This window comes from Raphanus sativus, chromosome 6, assembly GCF_000801105.2.
Source record: "Raphanus sativus cultivar WK10039 chromosome 6, ASM80110v3, whole genome shotgun sequence".
Taxonomy (NCBI): domain Eukaryota; kingdom Viridiplantae; phylum Streptophyta; class Magnoliopsida; order Brassicales; family Brassicaceae; genus Raphanus; species Raphanus sativus.
Window position 1 is genome coordinate 47184568 of NC_079516.1, and position 23868 is coordinate 47208435.

Consider the following 23868-nt stretch of genomic DNA (forward strand, 5'->3'; position numbering starts at 1 on the left):
GTTAAACATACTCCTTCAGTTTTAAAATAAATATCACTTTTACACTTTTCACAGAGTTTAACTTTTTTTTATAATGGACTAATGTATGATTAATTAAATAAAAATAATAATTGATTATTAAAAATGGTAAAATTTAGATTTAATATACAAAATTACATTAAAATTGTAGAATGACACTTATTTGAAAAAAAAAATGACATTATTATGAAACAAAAAGAATATTGCATATGCATCATTTAGTTTAGTTACTTTTGAGAACAACGTAACAAAACTTTTACTGTGTATTTATTAGTGCGAGTTATTTTTGTTTTGTTAAAGCGAGTTATAGTTTTCTTATTAAGATTTTTTTTCCTTTTGTCATCAATATTTATAGTTTATAAAAGACTTTTAACATGCAAATATATTATATTATTATTTTTTGGATCAAAGTTAAATTTGTTATCTTAAAATGCTATACTTATTGTATAATAATTCACCGTATCTACTAAAATAAAATATCCATGTAAGAAGAGAAACGCTTTCTTTTTCCAGTCTTAACTCCCTCAGACTTTTGGGTTAAATCTTATGTTGAGGATGATACTGTACGTGGCTAAACAATTAAACATTTTGGATTAATGCTAAGTTGAAGTCTGAGTCGCGAAAAAAAAAATCCCTCAAACTTTTGGTTACTTCACGCTAGGCTTCACATAGCCTCGAAGAACAAGAAGCAGGTCTATCAAAGCTTATTATGTGCCAGTCTCTGCCACATCACGATATCTGATCTCATCTATATTGTCGTTTTCTCGCCGCCTAACGTCACTCCCCATTTGCCATCTTCTGACACGTGGAAATAAAATAACCCAATTCTTTTTTTTCGTATAGTGATAGATTTTGGTGAAATCTTGTTTTTTTCCTTGGATATATTGAAAAAGTAAATATCGGTTTTGTGGTTGGTCCCCATTTGGTTGTATATATATAAGGCAGTCATATTTGTCTATAGGACCTATTACAATATAACAATAAAATATTCCCACTCGCGCATATCTAATTCATTCCATGCCCTTTATATATAGGATTAGGTTTTGCAATAAGTAATTGCCACAACAAAAAGAGAGAACCAAAAAGAAAGAGAAAAAGCTGTTAAAAGGAAAAAAAAAACAGTATTCTCAATCTACCATGTCTTCTTCTCCGAGTTCTTGGAGCTCATCACAAGAATCGTTTTTATGGAACGAGAGTTCCCTTTTAGATCAATCATCTGATCATCAATCCTTCTTTTGCCCTAATTATAATTACTCTGATGGCTTCTTCTCATTTGAGTCACCGGAGCCGACGATTAAAGAAGAAGCTCAAAACGGCGACGTTTCCAACTCCGAGGAGGAAGAAAAGATTGGTGGTGTTATCGATGAAGAGAAGTCATACAGAGGAGTGAGGAAGAGGCCATGGGGAAAATTTGCTGCTGAGATAAGAGATTCGACTAGGAACGGAGTTAGGGTTTGGCTCGGGACGTTTGATGAAGCTGAGGAAGCCGCTCTTGCTTATGACCAAGCCGCTTTCGCAACAAAAGGATCTCTCGCAGTACTCAATTTCCCCGTGGAAGTGGTCAGAGAGTCTCTCAAGAAAATGGAGAATGTGAATCTTCAAGATGGTGGATCTCCGATTATGGCCTTGAAGAGAAAACACTCTCTTCGAAACCGGCCTAGAGGGAAAAAGAGATCTACTAACTCTTCATCTTGTTCTTCTAATTCTTCTTCTCATTCATCTTCATCCTCAACTTCTTGGTCTTCATCTTCAACATCAAGAAGTAATGAGCAGAGTGTTGTGAAGCAAGAAGGTGGTACACTTGTGGTTTTTGAAGATTTAGGTGCTGAGTATTTAGAGCAACTTCTTATGAGCTCATGCTAGTTTAATCTTGAAAATGATTAAGCTTTAATTTGTGGTAGTTTTGAAATTTGTTTGTTCATTTTGCAATTGCTTTGGTTGTCTTATTTTTCATTTGTTGTATCTAAATGAAATTATTGGAAGAGATGCGATGGTGATGTTGAACTGTATATAAAACTGTATTATTGCGTTATATTGCTGGAAAGTGTGGGTGTCCACCTTATTATTGCTTTAATACATTTTGTGCTTTAATATCCTTGGTTTTTATTACATGGTAAAAGATATTCGACAATAAAAGTATATATCTAGCAAGTTAATCATTCCTGTCATCAGTCAAAGACCGTGAATCTTAAAATATATCAAATCGATCCAAGCTATAAAGGTATTCTTAGTTTGAATAGCAAAATCTAACCAAAATTAGAAGTTGATAAGATAACAATAAAGTTTTTTTTATTTGTAGGATAATTCGATTAGGTCTATAAAGGTACGGTCCTATTATTTTGTGTATAGATATTATATCATAATATAAACTAGACCAGTACCCGCGCTTGAAAGCGCGGATAGAATAAACTATTTAATAAATAAATTATATGTTTGAGAATACATAAATGTAGATGTTACGGTCAAGTAGAAAAACTGATAGATATTCACTTATGGATTGATCAGAGAGCACCATCTCTAAAGTCTTCCCACCAGAAATATATCTTTGCTTCCTTGAGTGAATCACTTTTACTTGGATTTTCCAAGTGGTTTTTATACGATTTCAAATCGCTAAGAGCTGTGGTGGTATTTATCACCATCATATTTCATGAGTATAAAAAGATTTAAGATTAGAGAGGAAGAGAGGAATGGTAGATGATTTTAATAAATGGACTGAGTGTTTTTATATAGGTGTATAATTTTTCGATTTAGAATATTTGGATATCTTAGTGTAATATTCTTTGCTATTGATTAGGTAGTTAATATTAGATTTTTGTGTGATATGGGAAATCGTTTTTTGCTAGCTAATTCTTCGGCATCAAGGTTAATCTAAACAATTTAGGTAATACTTGATGATGTGCCATGAAAATATAAGGAAATATTTAAATTCATATTGTTTAGTTTAATTTTGATGCCGAAGAATTAGCTAGCAAAAAAAAGATTACGGTTATTGTTATCCTTTTAAAAAAAATTACGGTGACAAAATAATTATGATTAATATAATTTGACTATTTTATTTGAAAATGTGGTATCAGGAACCGTAATATCAGGTAAAATAGATCTCCTATATATTAATTTAACTGTAAGGTGTTAGAATATGTTATATATTGATTCAACACGCAACCTAAGGTCGAATTTGAATGGTTGTATATTTTGTAAGAAAATATAACGTGCATATATATATATATATTGTTAAAAATATGAAAGTATAAGATATAAACATTATATAGAACCATGATATTACCACTATATCTACATCTAATGATTGTAACGTGTATTTAAGATTATTTCAAACAATATATACAAATACTTCTTTTTTTGGTCCGAATTCTACTAAACCGATATGCATATATAATTATATATTTCAGTTGTGATGTGTTGTTTAACCCGTCGTTAGTAACCGTTTGTTAAGGATATTTCGGTCATGAATAGTAAGGAAAATAATATTAATGGTTATAAGATTAAGGGTAATTTTAATTATATGGTAGAAAGGTGTAGGGTTGGGCGTTCGGGTACTCATTCGGGTTTCGGTTTAGTCCATTCGGGTTTCGGGTTTTCGGGGTCAAAGATTTCAGCCCCATTCGGATATTTCTAAATTTCGGTTCGGGTTCGGTTCGGATCTTTGCGGGTTTGGTTCGGGTTCGGATAACCCATTTAAAATATTTTTAAATTTTCAAAATTCATTATATACTTTAAATTTTCAAAATCTATAAGAAAGATAATATATTACATATAAATTTTCATAACATATATGTCAAAATACCTTAATTTAACATATAAATTGGTTTTCTTTGAATATTTGGATAAATAATCAATAGATATTTAACTATTTTTGATATTTTCAGTATACTTTAGCTATTTTAAACATTTACTTTTGACTATTTGCATATATTTTTCGAGTATTTTGGAAAACTTAAAGGTATCTTATATATTTTTAATATTTTAATATACATTATATATAAAAATAATGTATATATTTAAGTATATAAATTTATTTCGGATACATTCGAGTACCCAAAATACTTTGGTTCGGATCGGGTTCGGTTTCGGTTCTTTAAATACCGAAATTTTGAACCCGTTCGGATATTTAATCAATTTCGGTTCGGGTTCGGTGCTACTTTTTCGGATCGGATTCGGTTCGGTTTTTCGGGTTCGGATTATTTGCCAGCCCTAAAAAGGTGTATTTAATTTTAAAACTTACAGAAAATGTTAGGTCCATTAGAATGATTGTATTTTAATAAGATAGATGTATTACAAATTACATTATGACGTTTTATTATATTATTGTCTTAAGTAAGACGTCGTTGATGATGCTTTCGTTATCATTGTTGTTAATTTCATTATTGATTGGTTGTTTGACTTTACATTGTTATATTTATTTGTTAAAACATATTCTTAATCAACAAAGCTACGGATTCACCATGGACCTTCAAATCAAAGATAAAAAGTTAAGATTTCGTTGGATGAGATGAAATTTGATTATTCAAAAGGTATGCATCAGATGAAAACAAGTTTAGTATGTAATCTAATGATAATGATTTATACAAAACTGTTGTCGCCGCCTTGTACTTTTGAAGTATGAGTGTGCAAAGAAAATAAAGGAAATAAACTTACTGATCTTAGTGTTTCAAATTCGTTTAACTACTATGGATTGTATGCAAAACCCAACTCTCTGTGGTTGAATAAATCAATTGCTAATAGAATGAGAGATTGGAACTTCTGGAGGTTAGACGACAGAAAACACCCTAACCCTCTTGGACCTCCTCAAAATTTGCGCTCTCCCGTTGGCTTCTAGCAACAAGTTTCCTAATATGTTGGGTTGGCAGTGATGGGCGTGTCAGTATTCTGGTTGGACCACTTGATACCTTTAAACCCTCTTATTCAGCTGTTTGGAACTTTTTTGCTTTGATAGTTAGGGATTCCTATTACTTCCATCGTTGTTTTTTTCTTGCAATTAGAATGGTTGGAGATGTAGAATAGCAAGAAAGTTAGAATCTGGTGGCTTTCAGATTCACCTTACATCTTATATGTGCCAGTTCGTACTGCCATGAAAGACTTTTATAGGCGTGTAAATGAGACTAGCTAACAATTAATGTGCTATGCAAAACACACATGGGAAACTCTCAGACCACTATCATTACCACAGTGTAGACTGCAAATCTGGGGCTCCAAAGAACTATTCCTAGACATGCATTCACGATGCGAGTAATAACTCATATGAACTTAAAGATCTCATAAAGCAACCTAAAATGTGGAGTGAGGGTTTGTAAAGTGTAAACAAAATAAAAACATCTGAATCTAGTAGAATGAGAGAGCGTAAAACCACTAAATTAGTTAACTTTGTGAATTATAAAAATTCGTCTAAAATCAACATGGACTGTGTTTGGTTTCATCTGATTTGAAAACCAAAAAATAATATTTCATTTCTGTTTTTCTTTTTAATTATTCAATGATTTATCAAAATGTGGATTGGTGAAAAAAACATTTTGTCAAGTGATGTGTTTATCAAAGAATTGGTTAGTCGAGTATTTTGTCTTGGACAGTATATAATTTTTTTTTTTTGAATCTGGATACAAATTATATTTATCATTGAAAATAACATGTGAACCAGAACATATAAGGAATAGTCTGAAAGAGGGATTAGACAACAAGAAAATGACAAGAGAGTTAAAAAACAAAAACATATCCAAAAATCCAACAGAAAGCGTGACCCATTGATCAGACAGCCATTGATGATGCTATATCACAATTTAAAAATGAAAATAAATTTTGTGAATCCAGTTTGATCGAGTATGATGTCGAACCGCAATCTAAAATCTCTGGTTTACGCGATCCGGCCCTATGTTTAGAATTTGCAGCTATACGAAAGCCCAAGACACAACTTTACTCTGAAACTGAAAGCTATTATGAATCCATGAGTCAGAGAGATTCCTAGGTTTAAAGTATTTAGTTTTAGGTTTGATTTTCAGGTTTTAGTTAGGTTATAATTACACTAGTCAATAAACTCATGTTAGTTTGTTGGTTAGATTTTATAAGCGTAGTTACCTAAGGATAATTAGCTAACTAATCAACACACTGACCGAGTGTTTAAATGTCAAGTTTAGTTTTGTTGACATCTACAGTTCTAAAAGTTAAAAGCTTCCGTTTTGAATAAATATTTGAGTGCCATTTGCGTTTTAATTTTGCAGTTTTCATATTTTAATATTATCAAGAGTATCATTAGTTGACGAAACCATAAACAGTTAAAAAAAAAGAAATCCATAACTTAAAGATTACCAAAGTGATTAATAACTCATCAGTCATTAGAGAGTAAAACAAAGTTATTTTAAAAAAAAAGCAATTAAGCACCACTTTTCTCTCAGTAGCCGTTGGGTGGAACAGCTTCCATGTACTGTTTCTCCACAACCTCCATCACTGTGTCTGCAATTCCACTTGCATACACACAAGATCCTTCACAAATCTGTCCCACATTCAAATTAAACAGTAAACAAAAAAGATTAGTTATTTTTAATTAGTTTTTGAAGCTAAAACATGATTCAAAGCACAGAGATTTTCATAATACCTTAGTGTTGAACAAGAAGCTGTAATGCTCACCAATCTGTCCACCTGCAACATGGTGAAGATCGAGCTGAAGCTGATCAAGAACTCTGGTTGTGAACAACAAACAGTTAATCTTCTTCTTCTGAACAACCTTAATTGTCACTTCGTCATCAATTATGCGTACATCCACCTCAGTGACTTTCGATTTCCTCTTCAGCCAAGAACATCTCAGTGCCTTGTTGTTGTTGTTGAAGCAAGACTGGTCTACTTCGCTCTTCGGCTTGTAAACCACAGTGTCTCCTTCTCCTTCTTGATCTTCTTCTTCTTCTTCTTCTCCACCAACTCTAGCTCTCTTCTTGCTCCTGAATTTCCCAAACTTTTTCTTCTCCACAAGCATCTTCAAATCCTCTATGGTCCTCAACAGCTCTTTGATGTAATCTATCGCCTCTCCAACGATGGATGCTCTATCATTCTATCAACACACAATGTCTCTCATCAATAGTGTCACACACATTGAATCAATATCAAAGTAAAAAATAGGGAAAGTAAAAAACCTTAGTGGGATTTGGAATGAGGCTCTTGAGGTCGGAGAAGCGATCATTGAAGTGAACTCTTCTTTCACGTTCAGTAGGGAAAGTTCTGGACTTTCCTGATCCTCTTCCTTTACGGTTGTTACCACCACCACTGCTAAACTCAAGAACCCCATTGTCAAACCCACCATTGTTGTTGTTGTTGACTCCTTCATAATACATCATGTTGATCCCTCCTCCATTAGCATCCATCTGATCAATCTGATCTTCAACTCCAAGAAAACAAGAACCGTTTCTCTGGTGGTCTCGAGTCTGGAGAGGGAAGTTCAGATGGAATAGGGGATCGTACATGACGGCAGCAGCGGAGGAAGAAGACATGATGTCGGAGAAGGAGTTAGGGAGCATAGATTGAGGGAGGGAGCATCTAGGCAAGTGTAAGAGACTAAGCAAATCAGGAGTCGTTGAAGAGTTTGGAACCATGTTGGCGAAATCTTGGTAACCATTCTCCCAGTTCACTTGTTGTTGTTGGTGTTGATCATGAGCCATCTGGTGGATCAGATCGATGTCGTTGTTTTGGTATTGAGGAGGAGGGAGAGGGTTGATGTGGAACTGCAGAGGTGTTGAGGAAGGTTGAGGACAGTCTTGTGGGCTTAGATGGAACTCAGGGAGCTCTTCCACATCGACGCTGCAGTTGCTGTTGCTCGTGCTTCCTGCGACCATAGTTTGCGGCGGCGGTGGTGGTGGTGGTCCGGAGCTGCTCTCCGCCGTAACTTGTGCCGGAATGTTGGGATCGAAACAACTCATATCCTCGTAAATGCTTTCTCTTTCTTCTTCCATTGGAGATGGTTGTCTTAACACCTGCAAAAATCAACAGTCACATTCATCCAATTTCAGAAAGATTTAAAATTTTTGAAACCTAATTTAAGACAAGTTTGCTCTTTTACAGTCTTACAAACAAAACCCAGTTCTGGGATTGTCTTAAATCGAATCTAGAAAAAAAATAGGAAATGGGTTTAGGGTTTGAGTTTGAGTGGAAACAGAGGATTAGTACGACAACAAACAAAGCGAGGAGCTCGAGATTTTGGAACCTGGAACGGTTATGCTTCTAGAGATTTTCTCAATTTCATGAGAAGAAAGAAAAGTTCATGAACAAGTCTTCTCCTTCGCTGTGTTTCAAATATACGGACATTTGAAGATGGAGACAAAGAAAAGAAGGAGGAGGGGTGAAAATGATTATTTTTTTGGTAATGAATTTAAAAGTTAAAAATAAATTATTGTTTTTTTCTCTTAATTAAAAAAGAGTTAATCCAGATTTGGTGGATGAGCTGAATTGCATAATTTTAAAACGAGTATAAACTTTTAGTAATTGTAACAAATTAGCATTTTTTTTTACCGATAATCAAAGTAGGCATTTAAAATAAATAAATATGTAAATATTGTTGTTTTGGGGTTGTTTTAGTTGGAGCATGTGATTTCTCCTTCTGGCCAAACATTGTAGGTTGGTTACAAAAGATCAACAGATTGTTGGTCCCACCCCTGAGTCTCTCAGGGCTTTTCAACGACTTAAGGGGTATTCCCGTCATTATGTTCGGATACGATGCTCTCTCTGAGGAATATGGGCCCATCAGTCTCAGCAACTAACCGCTTGCTATTTTTCTTTTGCCCTTTTCCATTTTACTCTTGAGATCTTTGATTATTGTGTTATTGTTGTTATTAATATGTGAGGATTCCAAGTGTTTTTTTTAACTATTTACCTTATTTATCAACTCGAACATCGGAAATTCAGATTTCAATTGCAATTTTTTGGGATGTATGACTTGTAATCTTTGGTGTTTGAACTTTGGTCCAAAGCTAGTAATGAAATGATATGTTTCCAGTGAAAAGAAATTGCAAATTCGATTCAATCAATAATGGTACAAATTAAAATACATCTAACTAGTTTCGCTCACCATATTACTAAAAGGTTTCAAAATTACTAAACTGTAGATTCTAAGTAATTGTTTATAGTGTATAATAGATTCTTACTCATAATATAACATTTGTTTTATTTTTTACCTGAAACACTGACCACTATAAATTCTCCAATCTTGATTACCAATTTTTTTCGACTAGAATTTCATTGAATTTACATGAAAGTCACAAAATTCAAGTCATACAAGACTATACAAGACCAAATATTTTTTATTACAAACACTTTTCATAAATAGTTTGCTTCTCTAATATATCAAATTTTATATTCTAAATAGTTGCGTGTGGAGTCAGTCAGTCAGTTCCAAATATACTTTCAAGATAGAATAGACTGTAAACAAAATTGAACTATATACATAATTAATTACATAGCCCATCTGATATGACATTAGATACTTGGAGGAGTACAGTAGATAGTTACCATTCAATCTTTTTATGTACGTAAGCTTTGAGTCTATTTGTTTCATAAAAATTAATCTCCATCGTTAACCTTTGTGAGAGAAAAAAAAAAAATCAAGCCGAATAGTAAAAGTGTCATGTTGCAGTTAGGACATGCAATATATGTTTATAACAAAAAAAGAGTAGGATTGAATGAGAAGATGAAGAAGTAGGTCCCACAGTCAAGAATGAGATAATTATAGTATTTAATTATTTATTTTATAAGAGTTTGGGCAATCTCGTAATCTTACAGGAAAATTCTGGTCACCTACCTCTCTCGTACACTAGTGTAGGCTGCGCTACAGTGCTACTATACATCTGTAACTGTACAAACTTTAGTTACGTTTGCCAAACGATATGGTAATGGGAAGACGAGACCAAACTCCTAATTTGACCCACCGACCTCGGCATACAAATTCTTCCAACTTGGAATAGATCTTTGACCTTCGTGAGCCTATAATTTCTTCTTGGGCCTTAGCGATATTTGATCGGGACTCCACTGCATCTGGGCTGAGGTATAATAAAAACTGATCGAAAACTGGACTGATATAAATAACGAATTAGATATTGCAAGAATGATCTTTTAATCGTATGTGTTTAAAATGAGATCAAAGACCGTACAATACATGTGGGTTCTGCCCTGGCAAGAAGCCAAGAAAGTATGGGCTTCGAGTCTTTAATTTAGAATAACAAAATTTCGGCCAATTTTAATGGATAACTACTCTAGATCTAGTGGAAAGGTAATTGTTTCTATTAGTTCCAGGGACATGTTCTAATACCATTACCAGGCCCCAAATTTTTACTGTTGCTTCCAGCCCACCAAAAGTACGGACGCACGTCCATCTAGCTCCGGAGGTCACAGTCCATGGTTTGAGTGGTTTGACCTCGCTTTGACATGTCTTGATTGTTCTAATTGCTCTGGAGTTCGCTACCCACCTATATATAGCCTCTAAAATACACAAAATAATAGTCTTGATCGATTGGAACATGAATAAATGGGACAAGATTTAGGAGCGAAAACTTACAGGTTGGATTGTAAGATGATAAAAACATATGAAAAGATAATACTTGTGTTTGATAAAACACCGGTCAGGTTATAACAACACTAAGTTACAAAGAGGCTTGTTTATAGATGAGTAATCCGAAACATCAACTGGAGTTTAATAATACACTTGTCCATAGAACAAGAAACTGTGGTTACACAAATGCACCCACGAGAAATACGAGAAATCCGAATGATTATTTTCATTACATAACACCATAAAAGTATTTTTTTCTTAAACAGAGAACAAATATATCCCTCAGTTGGCTCGTTCGCGAAGGACATCAAGATCAACCTCAGTAGGATCAGTAGCTTGAATCTCGTAGTGAATCCCTTGAAGCTCTCTCCTAAACCTCTCTTTAGATGTCGCGTAAAGCATCTTCGCCCTTATTCTAGAAGTCGATGGAGACCTAACACACACAAAAAGTCCCAATAAAATCTCATCTATCACATTCATTAAATTAAACAAAAAACCTCACATTAAAGTTGAAACTAACCATGCGACGAAGAAGATTTTGCTCTTCTGGCAATTCTCAGAGGTGACGAAATCAAAGTCGTAAACAGCGTATCTGCAATCATTGTCGGGGAGAGAAGCCAAGAAGTCGTCGTAGCTCTCTGCCGGGTTTCCTGTTTTCTCAACCACCACTTGGTTTTTGAGCTCATCGATCTTGAAGACGACGTAGCGGTGAGTCTTCTTCCTCTGGAGCTCGTGGTATGTGGTCTTGCTCTGATCCGCAACTCCCATTCCGGATGTTGCATTTGGCTGTGGATCGGTAGATAGAATAAACAATACAATCTAAAGATTCGATTTTTTATTCATATAAAGGTTCTTCAATCATCGATTAGAAAGCAAGTATGATGAACAAAACATCATCCCTTTTCTAACATCGAAATTAAAAAAAAAATCGAATCTTTTTGTCATTTTCTCAGAAATGTAACCGAAGAAGATCTAAAGAGTGCATGCGACAAGAAGAGAGAAAAGGGATGATGATGTTTTGTTATTGTTTTACCTTGCTAAGTCCTCGGAAAGACATGGATTGATTCTGCTTTCTTCAGACAAGACTCGGGTTTGAGAGAAGAAGAAGAGAAGTATGAGAGAAGAATATATATTAAAAAGGTTAATTTAATTTATATAAAAAAGGAGATCGGGTGCGGATGCGGATGCGTCGCTTTGCTCGCGCTTGGGTGGACACTTTTGTTTACTAGTAGTAAGTGGGCGGTGGCGTTAGAGCAACGCGATGACTTGACCCCATTTCACTTTTTTTCTGGACGGATCCGAGACACAAAAGGTCGTCTTCTTTGACCCGTAACTAATCGCCGCGTATTTATCAACTGTTGGGCCTAACCTTTTAAGCCCATTATTGTATAGCATTAGAATCCAATGGGTAATGGAACCGACGTTGTCAAGCTCACTTGATTTAAGATTCAAAGAAGAAGACTCACTGTTTTCCGAGAAACTAGTTTCTATTGAATATTCCTTAGATATTACCGTTGACCGGAAACTCGCTAGGCGTTACGCGTGCGGCGCATCCGGGCCTAGCGATTTATTAAAAAATCGGAAAAAAATCGGGGAATACGCGGGGAGGAATTTTTGGTACTTTTATATGTATAATATCATATTTATATCTATAATACAAAATATTTATGTATGATATCCTATTTATATCTGTAATACAAGATATTTATGTATAATACATATTTAATTATAAACATCATTTGTACTAGGATTTACAAAATTTTAAATACATACTAAATTAGATCACAAAGTATAACTATACTTCTTTTATATCACATCTAATATAAAAAAAATCCAATTACAAGTTACAAGAAACCAAAAAAAATTGGTGGAAAACATCTGCAAAAAATGTTGGGTAAAATACAGGTAGTAAAAGTTTTGTAGGGAGCAATATCCTAAATTATATGATTTAGTTGTCACGTGTTATCAAAGCAGTGATACAATGCTTCCACTATAACTTATTAACTTTAGGATCTGAGTCACTTTCTTCTTCTTCGATCTATTTGACTGTAAATTTTTTTGACTGAATCTTTTTCTTGTGTTCATGACACACAAAGCTAATTACCGGACAAGAAAAAAAGGTCTTTGTATCAGTCTGTAATCGCTCTTTTAGCTCTGTCTTTCTATTCAATTGAGAAGATTCCAATCTACTGTAGAATCAACGATTTTGTGGACCAACCGATTTCGTCGATTATGCGGCCGCGTTTTGGAGTCAACGCTCTTTACTCGGGTCACCGTTTTATGCAACCGAAGTGGCTCAACTCGCAACGTTACCCACCCGCATCACGTTTACTCGCCCGTATAATCGCCTCCGCGTCCGAGTTTTAGAACAAGGGATATTACACTTCTTACAATACACACACCACACTTAGTTGCCTAGTATATTTCAAACTTAGTTGACATAATATTTGTTATTATTTGACATAGATAATATTTTTATTATTCCGAGGCAAACACATGGACTGATATGGTATAAGCCGCATGCAACCGGTGAAGAGAAACAAATAGAGTAGCCTTGGTATAAGCGCATAGCAAGGTATCTTTTCAATGCAGAGAAACAAATAGAGTAGCAGACATGATTGCAAAGGAAGCCATTTCTCTAGAGATTAGTGTTCCCAAGTTGTATACTGTCTTGCCAGTTTGGTTAAAATCCTATGTAGAGAATGATCTTGTAAGAGTTTAAACATTTGGTTAATGCAAAAGTTGAAGTTTGAGTTAAAAAAAAAAAAAGCGCATGCAACCGGTGAAGATGTCCATTTTTGTCTCAAGTCGAGGCTATACTGATATATTTCTCGATGGCACTGGAAGAAAATTCGCTTGGCAACTCCGAATTTCAGGTGAATTCTTTGAAGTGTAGGACACTTTCCAAAAAGAAGAAGTCTTTGTCCAGATCATGAATCCACCAAAATCTAGTGCTTGAAGACTATATATAGTCATATTGTTAGGTGAAACCAAAGTGATCAGTATTGTAGAGAGAAAAATGGAAGGTACGGTTCTTGTCCTCGTTCGTACATTCATTTTCTGTGGGGATCATTGTAGGTCTACATAAATTATCATATGATTCAATCAAAGTGGAATCTTTGTTTTTATGAAAATATATTCTAAATGAAAAAGTTGACATCACTTTGTGGTTTAAATTTTTATTTTCCGTGGTCAAAAAATGTGTACTGGCTTTTCCTTTTCTTTAGACCTGGACTCTTTAGTCTTCGTTTATGGTTTTTCTAAGTGATATATCTCAGAGTATACAACTTTCATTTCCTGTTAATGAATCTGAATACCTTGAAGATAAACAAAATTATCATACAAGATTTAGACTAAATGGATTTTTATTTGTCATTTACATAAGATACTTGGCTGATGTTGACATGCTTCATTTCCTGACATGCAGCAGTCAGGAAAATTACGAACAAAGAGACCAAAGGTAGTATTTAATATATGGGATTGGAGCCATGAACGTTAGGTAATGATCCATTTGTACGTTGATTTAATTTTATCAAGTATTAAACCCACACTTGTATTAAAAACATGTAACACCACATTTGGAGTAGTGTTTCTGACTCTGTGTTTGTATATAAGAGAAGATAATCCGCGTTGTATAATTAAAATTGTGAAAAAAAAATTATGAACAAAGAGCACGATCCTAGTAATAATAGATGTCGATGATCTTTTCTAGTTTTTCTAATGCTGTAATATATACATCTAATTTGAATCACCTTAGAAAGTTGCTTGTGACAGAGACAAACAAATAGTTAAAGTAAGAGTTGTAGTAGGTGAAACATGTCAGGACCATATAATTGTTGGATCCACGACATTAAATTACCAATAACGTCAAAGTTCATCAATTTCATGCATTTTGTAATCTCATGGTTATTACTTTAAGACATACGATAAGAAAGATATGGTTCAATTTTTCAAAGAACATCGGTAAACTATTTATTTACGAATCACGAATTTCATATATGGATTCAAATTTCTATGAGACTAACTTAAACATAAATATTTTTTGAGATATAAAATGGTATGTTAGGCAATTTTTCCTTTTTTTTTGATAATCTAGAGATACCCGAATATGAAGATCCAACTAATCCTTTTGAACCAGTCCAATGACAATAGGCAAACTTGATTGCTCTATGTGAAAAATAGATATCTAAGTTAGGTTTCAAACACTACACTCGTGTAGTGGAAATATAAGGTTCATATGACCAAGATGTAGATACCAAGTCATATTTGATATAAGAAAGAAAAAACAAAAAAGGAGTCATCAACAAATCGTACTCAAATTATTTCAAAGGTTTGTTGTTTTTTTTTCTCGCTAGCAAGATCTCACTTCATATAAGGAAAAAGGAACCGCTTCACGTACCTACTTCAGTGTCTATCATTTTCCTTTCACCTGGACAAAACAATTGTTTTGGCTCTACATATCTATTTTTTATCCCTCATAAATGTATTATTGATTTGTTTCTAACTTTTATAAATTTTTATAATATGCACATAAAAAGAATATGACACTTTTAGAGTTTTTATTGACTTAAAGGCCATCCAACAAGATTGATGGAATTTTGGTGGTGTCTCCTCTTTTTGTTATTTTTTCTTATATTAAATATGACTTGGTATCTTATCTATATCTTGGTCATCTGTGATATATTTCCACAACACGGTGTGGTCTTCCAAACCTACTAAAATTGAAATTAAAAATTAATTCTGAGCCATGATCTGATTGTAATTCAGCACTAGGAGCCTTTTTGACATTTTTATGTATATGTAATTTGAACACTGGGTCCTCTTACATTAGTATTATTCGTATAGCCTTTTTGCGTCGTAGTTTTTTCTCTCACTCGACTCGTCGTCAAAGTAGCTTTTCCATATGTGAACAGAATATGCGTACAAATATATATGCACGTATTTAATATGATATATCTAATCCAAATCTAATAGTGAATGATATAGATTTCATAACTCGCGAAGTAAATCCATGTATAAATGTAATCTAGCATTATATGTTCGGTCTATTTAGACTTTAGTGGAATAGCAACTTTATAATTTGTTGACAAAAAAAAGCAACTTTATAATTTATATAGTAAATATTTTTCGCTATACGTGTCATATTTTAGCCATTGTAGGTTGTAACTGAGGAATCAGTGTGCAGTCAAATCTTATTATAATTTATATGTACTATATAAATTATATCGTTCATTGCCGTGAATTTGGTTTCGACGCATTAAAATTTGTGTTGGATTATTATTGTATTGAATATTGTTTTGTTTTTATTATATATTATTTTATACAATTATGAATGTTTTTTGTATTGAATATATTTTAAGTGCATATAAAATTATAAAATAATATTTTTTTTGAAATTTTATTTATTTCTAAGTCAATTTAATATTATTCATGTACTAATTTGTTTAAAATTTTGAAAATAGTCATTATATATAATATAAATGGAATACTTATTTGTGGACATGGAAAATTGATATATTTAATATTTATGAAATTGTAAAAATGATTTTATATTGTTTTATATCTTATTTTTTGTATTAATATATGTATATACATATACAACTAATTACGGGTAAACTTAATTATTTTTTTACATTAAAGTATATTTTGTTAAACTATATTATTTGAAACAATCATTAATGATGACCATATATAAAATTAACTGATTGTATATTCTGTAAGGAAACTTTTTTGTAAATTATATTTTAGTTAGTTTTAGTGGCATTAATTGTAATTAAATTGCTAGTTTAAGGATTATTTGTATGGACAAACCTCCTACTATTGTATGGACCTCATCAAGAGATTAAAATTATTAAATACATGTAAAAAGTTGGAAATTTGGACTGTACATGGGAATCAAATATATATATGAGAAAATTTCAACTTGGAGTTGTCCCACGGTTGCACCGTAATAAACTTAAACTATTATGTGTTCAAAAAAAAAGAAAAAAAAAACTTAAACTATTTATAATATTCTATGCCTATATAACAATAAACAGACAAAACCTCTACTCTACATCGCATGCTTCCTTCAAACATTTGGCTTCTGTAGCTCTCATATAACTCCACACCTATCCAATACATGTCCTTCAAAATCATTTTACTCAGCTGAAGAATAAAACTTATTTATTTGTAGTTTCATTTTCTTGAGAGTGCAACGGGGGAAAATGGGAAGAGCACCATGTTGTGAGAAAATGGGGATGAAGAGAGGACCATGGACTCCTGCAGAAGATCAAATCTTGATCAATCACATTCATCTCTATGGTCACTCTAATTGGCGAGCTCTTCCCAAACTCGCTGGTGATTTTCAACTTTTTGTATATTACTCTCTGAGTATATGTATATCTTTGATCTCAAATCAATAATTTTTGATCTGTTATTTTTGTGGAACATTTTTTTTTTTGAACTTAAATTTAATATAAGAGGAAACAATTGTTTTTGTGGAACATTTTAGGTCTACTCAGATGTGGAAAGAGTTGCAGACTTCGTTGGATCAATTATCTGAGGCCAGGCATCAAACGTGGCAATTTCACTCCTAAAGAAGAACAAACCATCATCAATCTACACGAAGTCCTGGGCAACAGGTGTATCTTCCTTCTGTCTAAAGAAAATTATTCATCAATATGTTCAACGACTTCTTAAAGGAGGATTAAGAAAGTTTTAGGGTTCAATGATTTGGCTTTACAATTACGTCAACTCTCTTTTACTTTTCAACTTTGCAAATTTTGTTCGGTTTAAGCGTGATATTCACCTCGATGCATATGCCATATATTAGCTTTTGGTTTGTTGTCTTCTTCTATGCATCTCCATGTTTTATGCTTTGAAAAAAATATTTAAGTAACAGTTTGATTAAATCCATACTATATTAGTATTTAGTATATATAATATGTAAGACACCTTTTCTCATCGTGTTTAGTTTTGTTTGTTTGTTATAAACGTAGATGGTCTGTGATTGCTGCAAAATTGCCAGGACGAACCGACAACGAAATAAAAAATGTTTGGCACACTCATTTGAAGAAAAGACTCAACAAAAACCAAAACAATGGCGGAGACAACAAAGACATTAACGGAAACAACGAGATCACAAACAAAGACAAAGAATCTGTACTTGTCGACACAACCTCTCTACAACAGGTTTCTAATGGTATCACAACATTTGAGATGTCAAACAATAACAAGGACGATATGATGTCGTACGAGAATAAGTCTGCATTGGTTGGTGCGAGTTGTTGGTCAGACGTGGTATATGTAGATAATTCCAGTAATAATGAGAAGAAGATAGATGATTGGGAAGGATTGCTAGATATGAACAGTAACAAATTTAGTTATAATAATTCGAAGCTGTATGGCGACGACATGGAGTTTTGGTTTCAGCTTTTTAATAGTAGTCGTAGGATTGAGGAACTTTCTGACATAACCGAGTTCTGGTTTTGATTTGTGTTGTTTCTGTTTTAAGACTTGAAAGTCTTTTTTGTAAACCAGATGAATAAATTTAAACCTCATCATCAGTAAACATTCTCTCTATAAACTAGCGAGTTATCAAATATATATTTGTCAATTTCAGTGAAATGTAACAAACCAGTAAGTTATGTAACTAACGTTGTTGGACTTAAACCGAACCCCAAAAAACAAAAAGCGGTTCATACAAACCGTTGCATGCACTGTTTGGTTCATAGATCATCAAATGATTCCTCTTCTCCTTAGCAAATCTTTGTCTTCAGTCTTCTATGTCCTCGTCTTCCATGTACTTCTCTTGCACGGCAGCAACTGTGAAGACTCTCGTTAAAGAAAAACAACTCTGCTTTGTTGTAAAACATCAAAAACTAAACTCAACGAGCACTTGATAGAAGAATATTTATAAAGCTAATAAAAAAGGATATCTGTTATATTCCCAATCAGTTTGACGAACTGAAATCTTGCTGTATTCAACCACACTTGCATCAATGCCCGCAAATATGTAACCATTGCTCTTATCAATGAGCTTCACCAGATCACCAACACTTTCTTTATCCTGCAAAAAAACCAAAACCACTCAACATCGAGAGATGATGCTTCAAGAGAGTTGCAGAGGAGAGAGAGAGAGAGAGAGAGCAGACCTGAATATCCAAGGTTGTAAAACTAACAAGACCGTAATCTTCAACCACACTGCACAGCTCACTCGTTAGTTTCCTGCAACCAAAGAAAATATCCAACTCATAATCTTACTCGAGCAATTATTGATTATTCTTGGTACCAACCTGTACTTGGCAGAGCGAGGATCTTGATTAAGATACTGCTGCAAGTATGACAAGTCTTGAACATCGGTATAGAAATCTAAACCGAAAGCTACATGACACACAAAGAAGGTATTTTTAGTTACTGAGTTTAATAACTTTGAAAAATGGATGTTATGAGAGAAAGACAAGATCTTGATTAATACCTAGCTTGCCGTAGTTTCCAATGAGATCGATTTTAGACAAGACATTGATATGGGGGAGCTCCATATGAAGCATAGTGGATAAAGAGAGAAGCAAAGCGCTTACATAGTTCCCAGGGTCACTACATAGAACGGAATCAATTAGTTGCACAGCCGTTAGCTGCAAGAAGAAACAAAAAGGAGAGTTTAATCAACATGTATAGACTCTTATTGGTAACAATAAATAATAAACGGGAAAAAGAACATACTCTAAGGTTCAAGGATTTGGTCAGCTTGGTGAGAACCTTCTTGGTACTGTCATGATTGAAGAAGAGTTCCACTTGGCCAGGAAAATCAAAGAGAAAGTAATGGTCTGCCCCCAAAATAAATAAAAAAACGTTATTTTAGTTAGTAGATATTAATGGAACAAATAGGGTACTTGAATTGAGGTGTGGGGCTAACCCTTGGAAAGAGGCTCTAGTTTAGCTTCTAGCCAGTCAATGTTCTTCTCCAAGTATTCCATACAGTGTAGCAGACCTATTTCGAGAGAAAAAAGCTTTCGTTAATTTGAGACAATTTGTCAATAAGAAGAAGAAGAGGAAAAACCAAAGATGGCATTGGCATGGCAAGCAAAAGTTTACCTCCATTAGGACCAAGTGAAGATTCAGACATAACAACTTCTAACTTAATAAGTTCTTCTATATTCACAGCACACTCATACCTAAAAGACCAATGTCAGGAAACAACACTGGCACACCATGGCTATTCACTAATTTCTACATAGTGTTGGGCATTTAAAAAAAAAGGATACGGCAATGCATCGTTTGCAGGATCCAGATTAACAACAGCAACCTTCCTGCAAAGGAATAAAAAGAAAAGAGAGAATATAGTTTCAGAGAGTTCTTCACGAATCTCTCTCTTGCAAAACAAAGACATATATGACTCTTAGCTCAAGTTTCTCGTATTTGACATTCCTAGAAACTGTTAATTCTACCAAAGCCAGAGAGACAGAGAAACAACCTAATTGACACTCACATGAACATAAAGTTTGGAACTTTATGAATTCCACAAAGCTAGACATAGAGAAACAACCAATTTTTTTTGCCTAGTGGACAACTCACATAAACTAAAGTTTGGAACTTTATGAAATCTGCAAAGCTAGAGACAGAGAGAAACAACCAATATCAACACTCCCAGAATTAACAGCTAAAAAAAAATAAAAGGAGCAAGCTTCTCTTTTTAGTTACCTGCCGATAAGAGAGAGGAACTGAGACATGCCATTGCAGTAAGTAGTCTTGCCTGATCCAGGTGGACCTATCACTATCTGTCCAAACACCATATTTAGGTCTCGCGGAACAAGTCACAAAGAGTTTTTACAGAGAAACTGAGATGATGGTTTGGTTTGGTTGATACAAAGCAAATCGTCTTTTAGGGTAAACTCGAAGTTTCTGGTGTACTCAGATTTATTTATCAAACCCCCCCAATTTTTTACGGCATACATCACAAAGCTTAAACCGAACCGGGTCAGAAACCGGTTTACGCAAACCGTTATTTTGTTTCAGAGGTTCTGTCTCTCTCTCTCTCTCTCTCTCTCTCGCCGCTTTTTGCTATCCGAATTTCTTCTTCTTGGCAGACGAGAGCTTATCGTCTCCCTCCCTCCATCAATCCACCAAATGGCTGCTTCTCTTCTGAATCTGTTCAAATCATGTAGACCAATTGGACTCCCTTCCCGTCTCAGAATCCAACTCCCTCTCAGACCACCCGGAAAGCTAACTCAACCCCGTCGCTCTTTCACCCCTCTCTCTTCAACAAACAATGGAGATTCGAAGGAGCTTTGGCTGCACAACACAATGAGCAGGAAGAAAGAGGTGTTCAAACCCAAGGTGGAAGGCCAAGTTGGGATGTACGTTTGCGGCGTCACTGCTTATGATCTCAGCCACATTGGACACGCTCGCGTCTACGTCACCTTCGACGTTCTCTTCAGGTAATCTACTTCTAAGACAAAAGTAAAAGCTTCAAACTTTAATGTCAAAGTTTTCATCTTTTTAATTTTTTTTGATATTTTGGGGATTAGGCAGGTACCTTAAGCATCTAGGCTACCAAGTGTCTTATGTCCGAAACTTCACCGATGTTGATGATAAGGTGTGTGACACCAATGATGTTCAATTATCATATCAGACCTAACTCTTCTTTGCTTCAACTTAAAGTTTCGATTTTTTTTATTTTTTTTTGTGGTAGATAATTGCGAGAGCAAATGAGTTGGGGGAAGACCCAATCAGTTTGAGCAGACGGTTCTGTGAGGAGTTTAATCGAGACATGGAACTGCTTCAATGTTTAGATCCTTCTGTCCAGCCCCGCGTCTCTGATCACATACCTCACATCATCCACCTCATCAACCAGGTTTTTCTTTTTTTTACTTCCTCTCTAGCTCCTTGTTGTTCATTTTTTTATTTTTGCTTTCGTTCATATGTGATGATCAGATTATTGATAATGGCTATGCCTACGAAGTTGATGGAGACGTATACTTCTCAGTCGACAAGTTTCCAACGTACGGTAAATTGTCTGGGAGAAAGTTAGAAGACAACCGTGCAGGTGAGAGAGTGGCGGTTGACACAAGGAAGAGACATCCTGCAGATTTTGCTCTCTGGAAGGTACGCGTTTTATCTCTACATGACTTTCTTGTTTTAAGTTTTTTTTAGAATAGTTTTGAGTATATATATATATTTGGCAGAGTGCAAAAGAAGGGGAAGTCTTTTGGGAGAGCCCCTGGGGAAGAGGAAGGCCTGGTTGGCACATAGAATGCAGCGCCATGAGTGCGGCTTATCTAGGCTTTAGTTTTGACATACACGGTGGAGGAATGGATCTTGTCTTCCCTCACCATGAAAATGAAATTGCTCAGAGCTGTGCTGCTTGTGATTCCAGCAACATCAGCTATTGGATCCATAATGGTTTTGTTACTGTTGACTCTGAGAAGATGTCTAAATCTTTGGGGAATTTCTTCACAATCAGACAGGTTAAAAAAGAAAGAATTATTCAAGGTTTTAACCTTTTTTCCTTTTCCAAGTACAAACATTTATGACTAAATCTCTGTGTTTTTGACATTGCAGGTTATAGAGCTTTATCATCCTTTAGCTCTGAGGCTTTTTCTAATGGGAACTCATTACCGTTCTCCTATCAATTACTCTGACTTCCTCCTCGAGAGTGCTTCTGAACGTGTTTTTTATATTTATCAGGTAATCCCCCTGGCTTAGGTTACATCCTTCTTTAAGTCCATGATGCTTAATGATGATATGTTGTTCTTCAGTACAATCCTTTTGAAGATGCTCATTTGTTTTTATTGACAGACGTTACACGACTGTGAAAGCGTTTTAGGCGAGAAAGATTCAACGTTTGACAATGGTTCTGTTCCTTCAGACACTTTGACAAGCATCAACACATTCCGTAGTGAATTTGTTGCCTCGATGTCTGATGATCTTCTCACACCCGTAACTCTGGCTGCAATGTCGGAACCACTGAAAACCATCAACGATCTCATTCACACCCGAAAGGTAAATAAAAAGAAACCAATTAATGGGTATAGCTAGGTGTAAAGCAGTGATGATTTTTTATTTTCAGGGGAAAAAGCAACCGAGAAGAGAAGAGTCACTTAAGGCTCTAGAGACAACAGTCAGAGAAGTTCTTACTATATTAGGGCTTATGCCCACGAGTTACTCAGAGGTATAGCTTCCCAATTTTGATCCTTCCTTTTATGTTTTGCATTGAAATGTTCTGTTGTCAGGTTCTTGAGCAGCTAAAAGAGAAGGCACTAAAGCGAGCTGGACTGAATGAGGAAGATGTGTTGCAGAGAGTGAAGGAGAGGACAGACGCAAGGAAGAATAAAGAATACGAAAGATCTGATGCAATTAGGAAAGAGTTGGCAAGTGTTGGGATCGCTTTGATGGATAGTCCTGAGGGAACAACTTGGAGACCAGCCATTCCTCTCGCCCTTCAAGAACCTTCAACTACAACTTGAGCGCTTTCAAAACTATATACTATAATCTCTATTCTTTTTTGTTTTAGTGGGGTTCTATGTAATTTTTGTATCATTTTTGTTGATTTCGACTAAGATTATAAAGAGTAACATTGGATTCTTGTTTTCCTTTTCTTTTTTGTTGTTGGAATGCAGCGATGGCTATGCTCGGTAATCAATGAAAGTTCATTGTTTATTTTCTTAACATATATTTTTTAAGCAAAAAAAAACATATATTTATATATTTTTATTGGTATACCTATACATTTAATTGTGTAGATGTATGTATAAATTACAAACGTTTTACGAGTATTTGAATTCAGTTGGGGTGTGTATTGAACTTGAAAAAGAAAAGATAATGGAAATGGTTTGTTGTTGCCAATTTTTTTGTTTGTTTTAGACTTTAGTTTTGGTACAAAATCTTGTTTTTTGACATAAGATAGCAAGAGATTTAAACTTTGGATTATGCATGTGGTGGAGCCTCACGGGGGTAGGTTTCACTAAATATAGGTTTGAGGTGAGTACTGATGAAACAAGAGAATCATGTGGAAACTCGGGGTCCCTCATTTCAATGTCGATTGTCTCCTCGATATATTTAAAGTTGAAATATTCGTATCAGTCCAAAAATCCTTATTATTGTGATGGGACTTATGTAATGGTGATAATAATAATTAAATGGGTGTGTTGATTCTTTTTTTTTAGAACACTTTCTTTTTGTTCTAACCATATATGGAAATGCCATGATTCTGTATCTAAAGTAATGTCGAAAGGCCTAATCATAGTGATCACTCCCAATCCACATTAAATCTACAAAATATATTCTCGTAGTTGAGTGTTACTGCTGGTGAACATTCTCATTAGATGAAATGAATT

At 34.4% G+C, this 23868-nt stretch overlaps 6 protein-coding genes across 8 annotated transcripts; 3 read left to right on the plus strand and 3 right to left on the minus strand.

Moving 5' to 3' along the window:
• The first annotated feature begins 1014 nt into the window (after positions 1–1014).
• Positions 1015–2050, plus strand: LOC108807054 (ethylene-responsive transcription factor 15). Its single transcript, XM_018579291.2, has one exon. The coding sequence runs from the start codon at positions 1156–1158 to the stop codon at positions 1879–1881; it is 726 nt and encodes a 241-aa protein (XP_018434793.1). The 5' UTR covers positions 1015–1155; the 3' UTR covers positions 1882–2050.
• A 4254-nt stretch (positions 2051–6304) lies between these two features.
• Positions 6305–8368, minus strand: LOC108809495 (transcription factor bHLH10). 2 transcript variants are annotated; one of them, XM_018581633.2, is made up of 4 exons: positions 8216–8368; positions 7152–7985; positions 6620–7069; positions 6305–6517 (listed from the first exon to the last, which is right to left on the minus strand). In XM_018581633.2, the coding sequence occupies exons 2-4, from the start codon at positions 7962–7964 to the stop codon at positions 6416–6418; spliced, it is 1365 nt and encodes a 454-aa protein (XP_018437135.2). In that variant the 5' UTR covers positions 7965–7985; positions 8216–8368; the 3' UTR covers positions 6305–6415. The 2 variants fall into 2 exon arrangements, with proteins under 2 accessions (XP_018437135.2, XP_056844290.1); XM_056988310.1 differs by having other exon boundaries at positions 8179–8324.
• A 2275-nt stretch (positions 8369–10643) lies between these two features.
• Positions 10644–11757, minus strand: LOC108813856 (actin-depolymerizing factor 6). Its single transcript, XM_018586528.2, has 3 exons — positions 11586–11757; positions 11073–11338; positions 10644–10985 (listed from the first exon to the last, which is right to left on the minus strand). Exons 1-3 carry the CDS (start codon positions 11607–11609, stop codon positions 10835–10837), a joined length of 441 nt encoding a protein of 146 aa, XP_018442030.2. The 5' UTR covers positions 11610–11757; the 3' UTR covers positions 10644–10834.
• Positions 11758–16597: 4840 nt separating this feature from the next.
• LOC108812904 (transcription factor MYB14) lies at positions 16598–18104 on the plus strand. The gene is made up of 3 exons (XM_018585295.2): positions 16598–16891; positions 17046–17175; positions 17533–18104. Exons 1-3 carry the CDS (start codon positions 16759–16761, stop codon positions 18023–18025), a joined length of 756 nt encoding a protein of 251 aa, XP_018440797.1. The 5' UTR covers positions 16598–16758; the 3' UTR covers positions 18026–18104.
• LOC108812903 (GPN-loop GTPase QQT1) lies at positions 18097–20471 on the minus strand. The gene is made up of 10 exons (XM_056988922.1): positions 20234–20471; positions 19798–19842; positions 19628–19707; positions 19449–19523; positions 19256–19359; positions 19011–19167; positions 18829–18916; positions 18688–18760; positions 18471–18602; positions 18097–18359 (listed from the first exon to the last, which is right to left on the minus strand). Exons 1-10 carry the CDS (start codon positions 20323–20325, stop codon positions 18309–18311), a joined length of 897 nt encoding a protein of 298 aa, XP_056844902.1. The 5' UTR covers positions 20326–20471; the 3' UTR covers positions 18097–18308.
• A 17-nt stretch (positions 20472–20488) lies between these two features.
• Positions 20489–23115, plus strand: LOC108812902 (cysteine--tRNA ligase, chloroplastic/mitochondrial). Of its 2 annotated transcripts, none has more exons than XM_018585292.2 (9): positions 20489–20970; positions 21065–21128; positions 21225–21386; positions 21467–21637; positions 21718–21999; positions 22094–22219; positions 22331–22534; positions 22602–22703; positions 22765–23115. In XM_018585292.2, the coding sequence occupies exons 1-9, from the start codon at positions 20660–20662 to the stop codon at positions 22996–22998; spliced, it is 1656 nt and encodes a 551-aa protein (XP_018440794.2). In that variant the 5' UTR covers positions 20489–20659; the 3' UTR covers positions 22999–23115. The 2 variants fall into 2 exon arrangements, with proteins under 2 accessions (XP_018440794.2, XP_018440795.2); XM_018585293.2 differs by having other exon boundaries at positions 20761–20970; positions 21061–21128.
• The last annotated feature ends 753 nt before the right edge of the window (positions 23116–23868 follow it).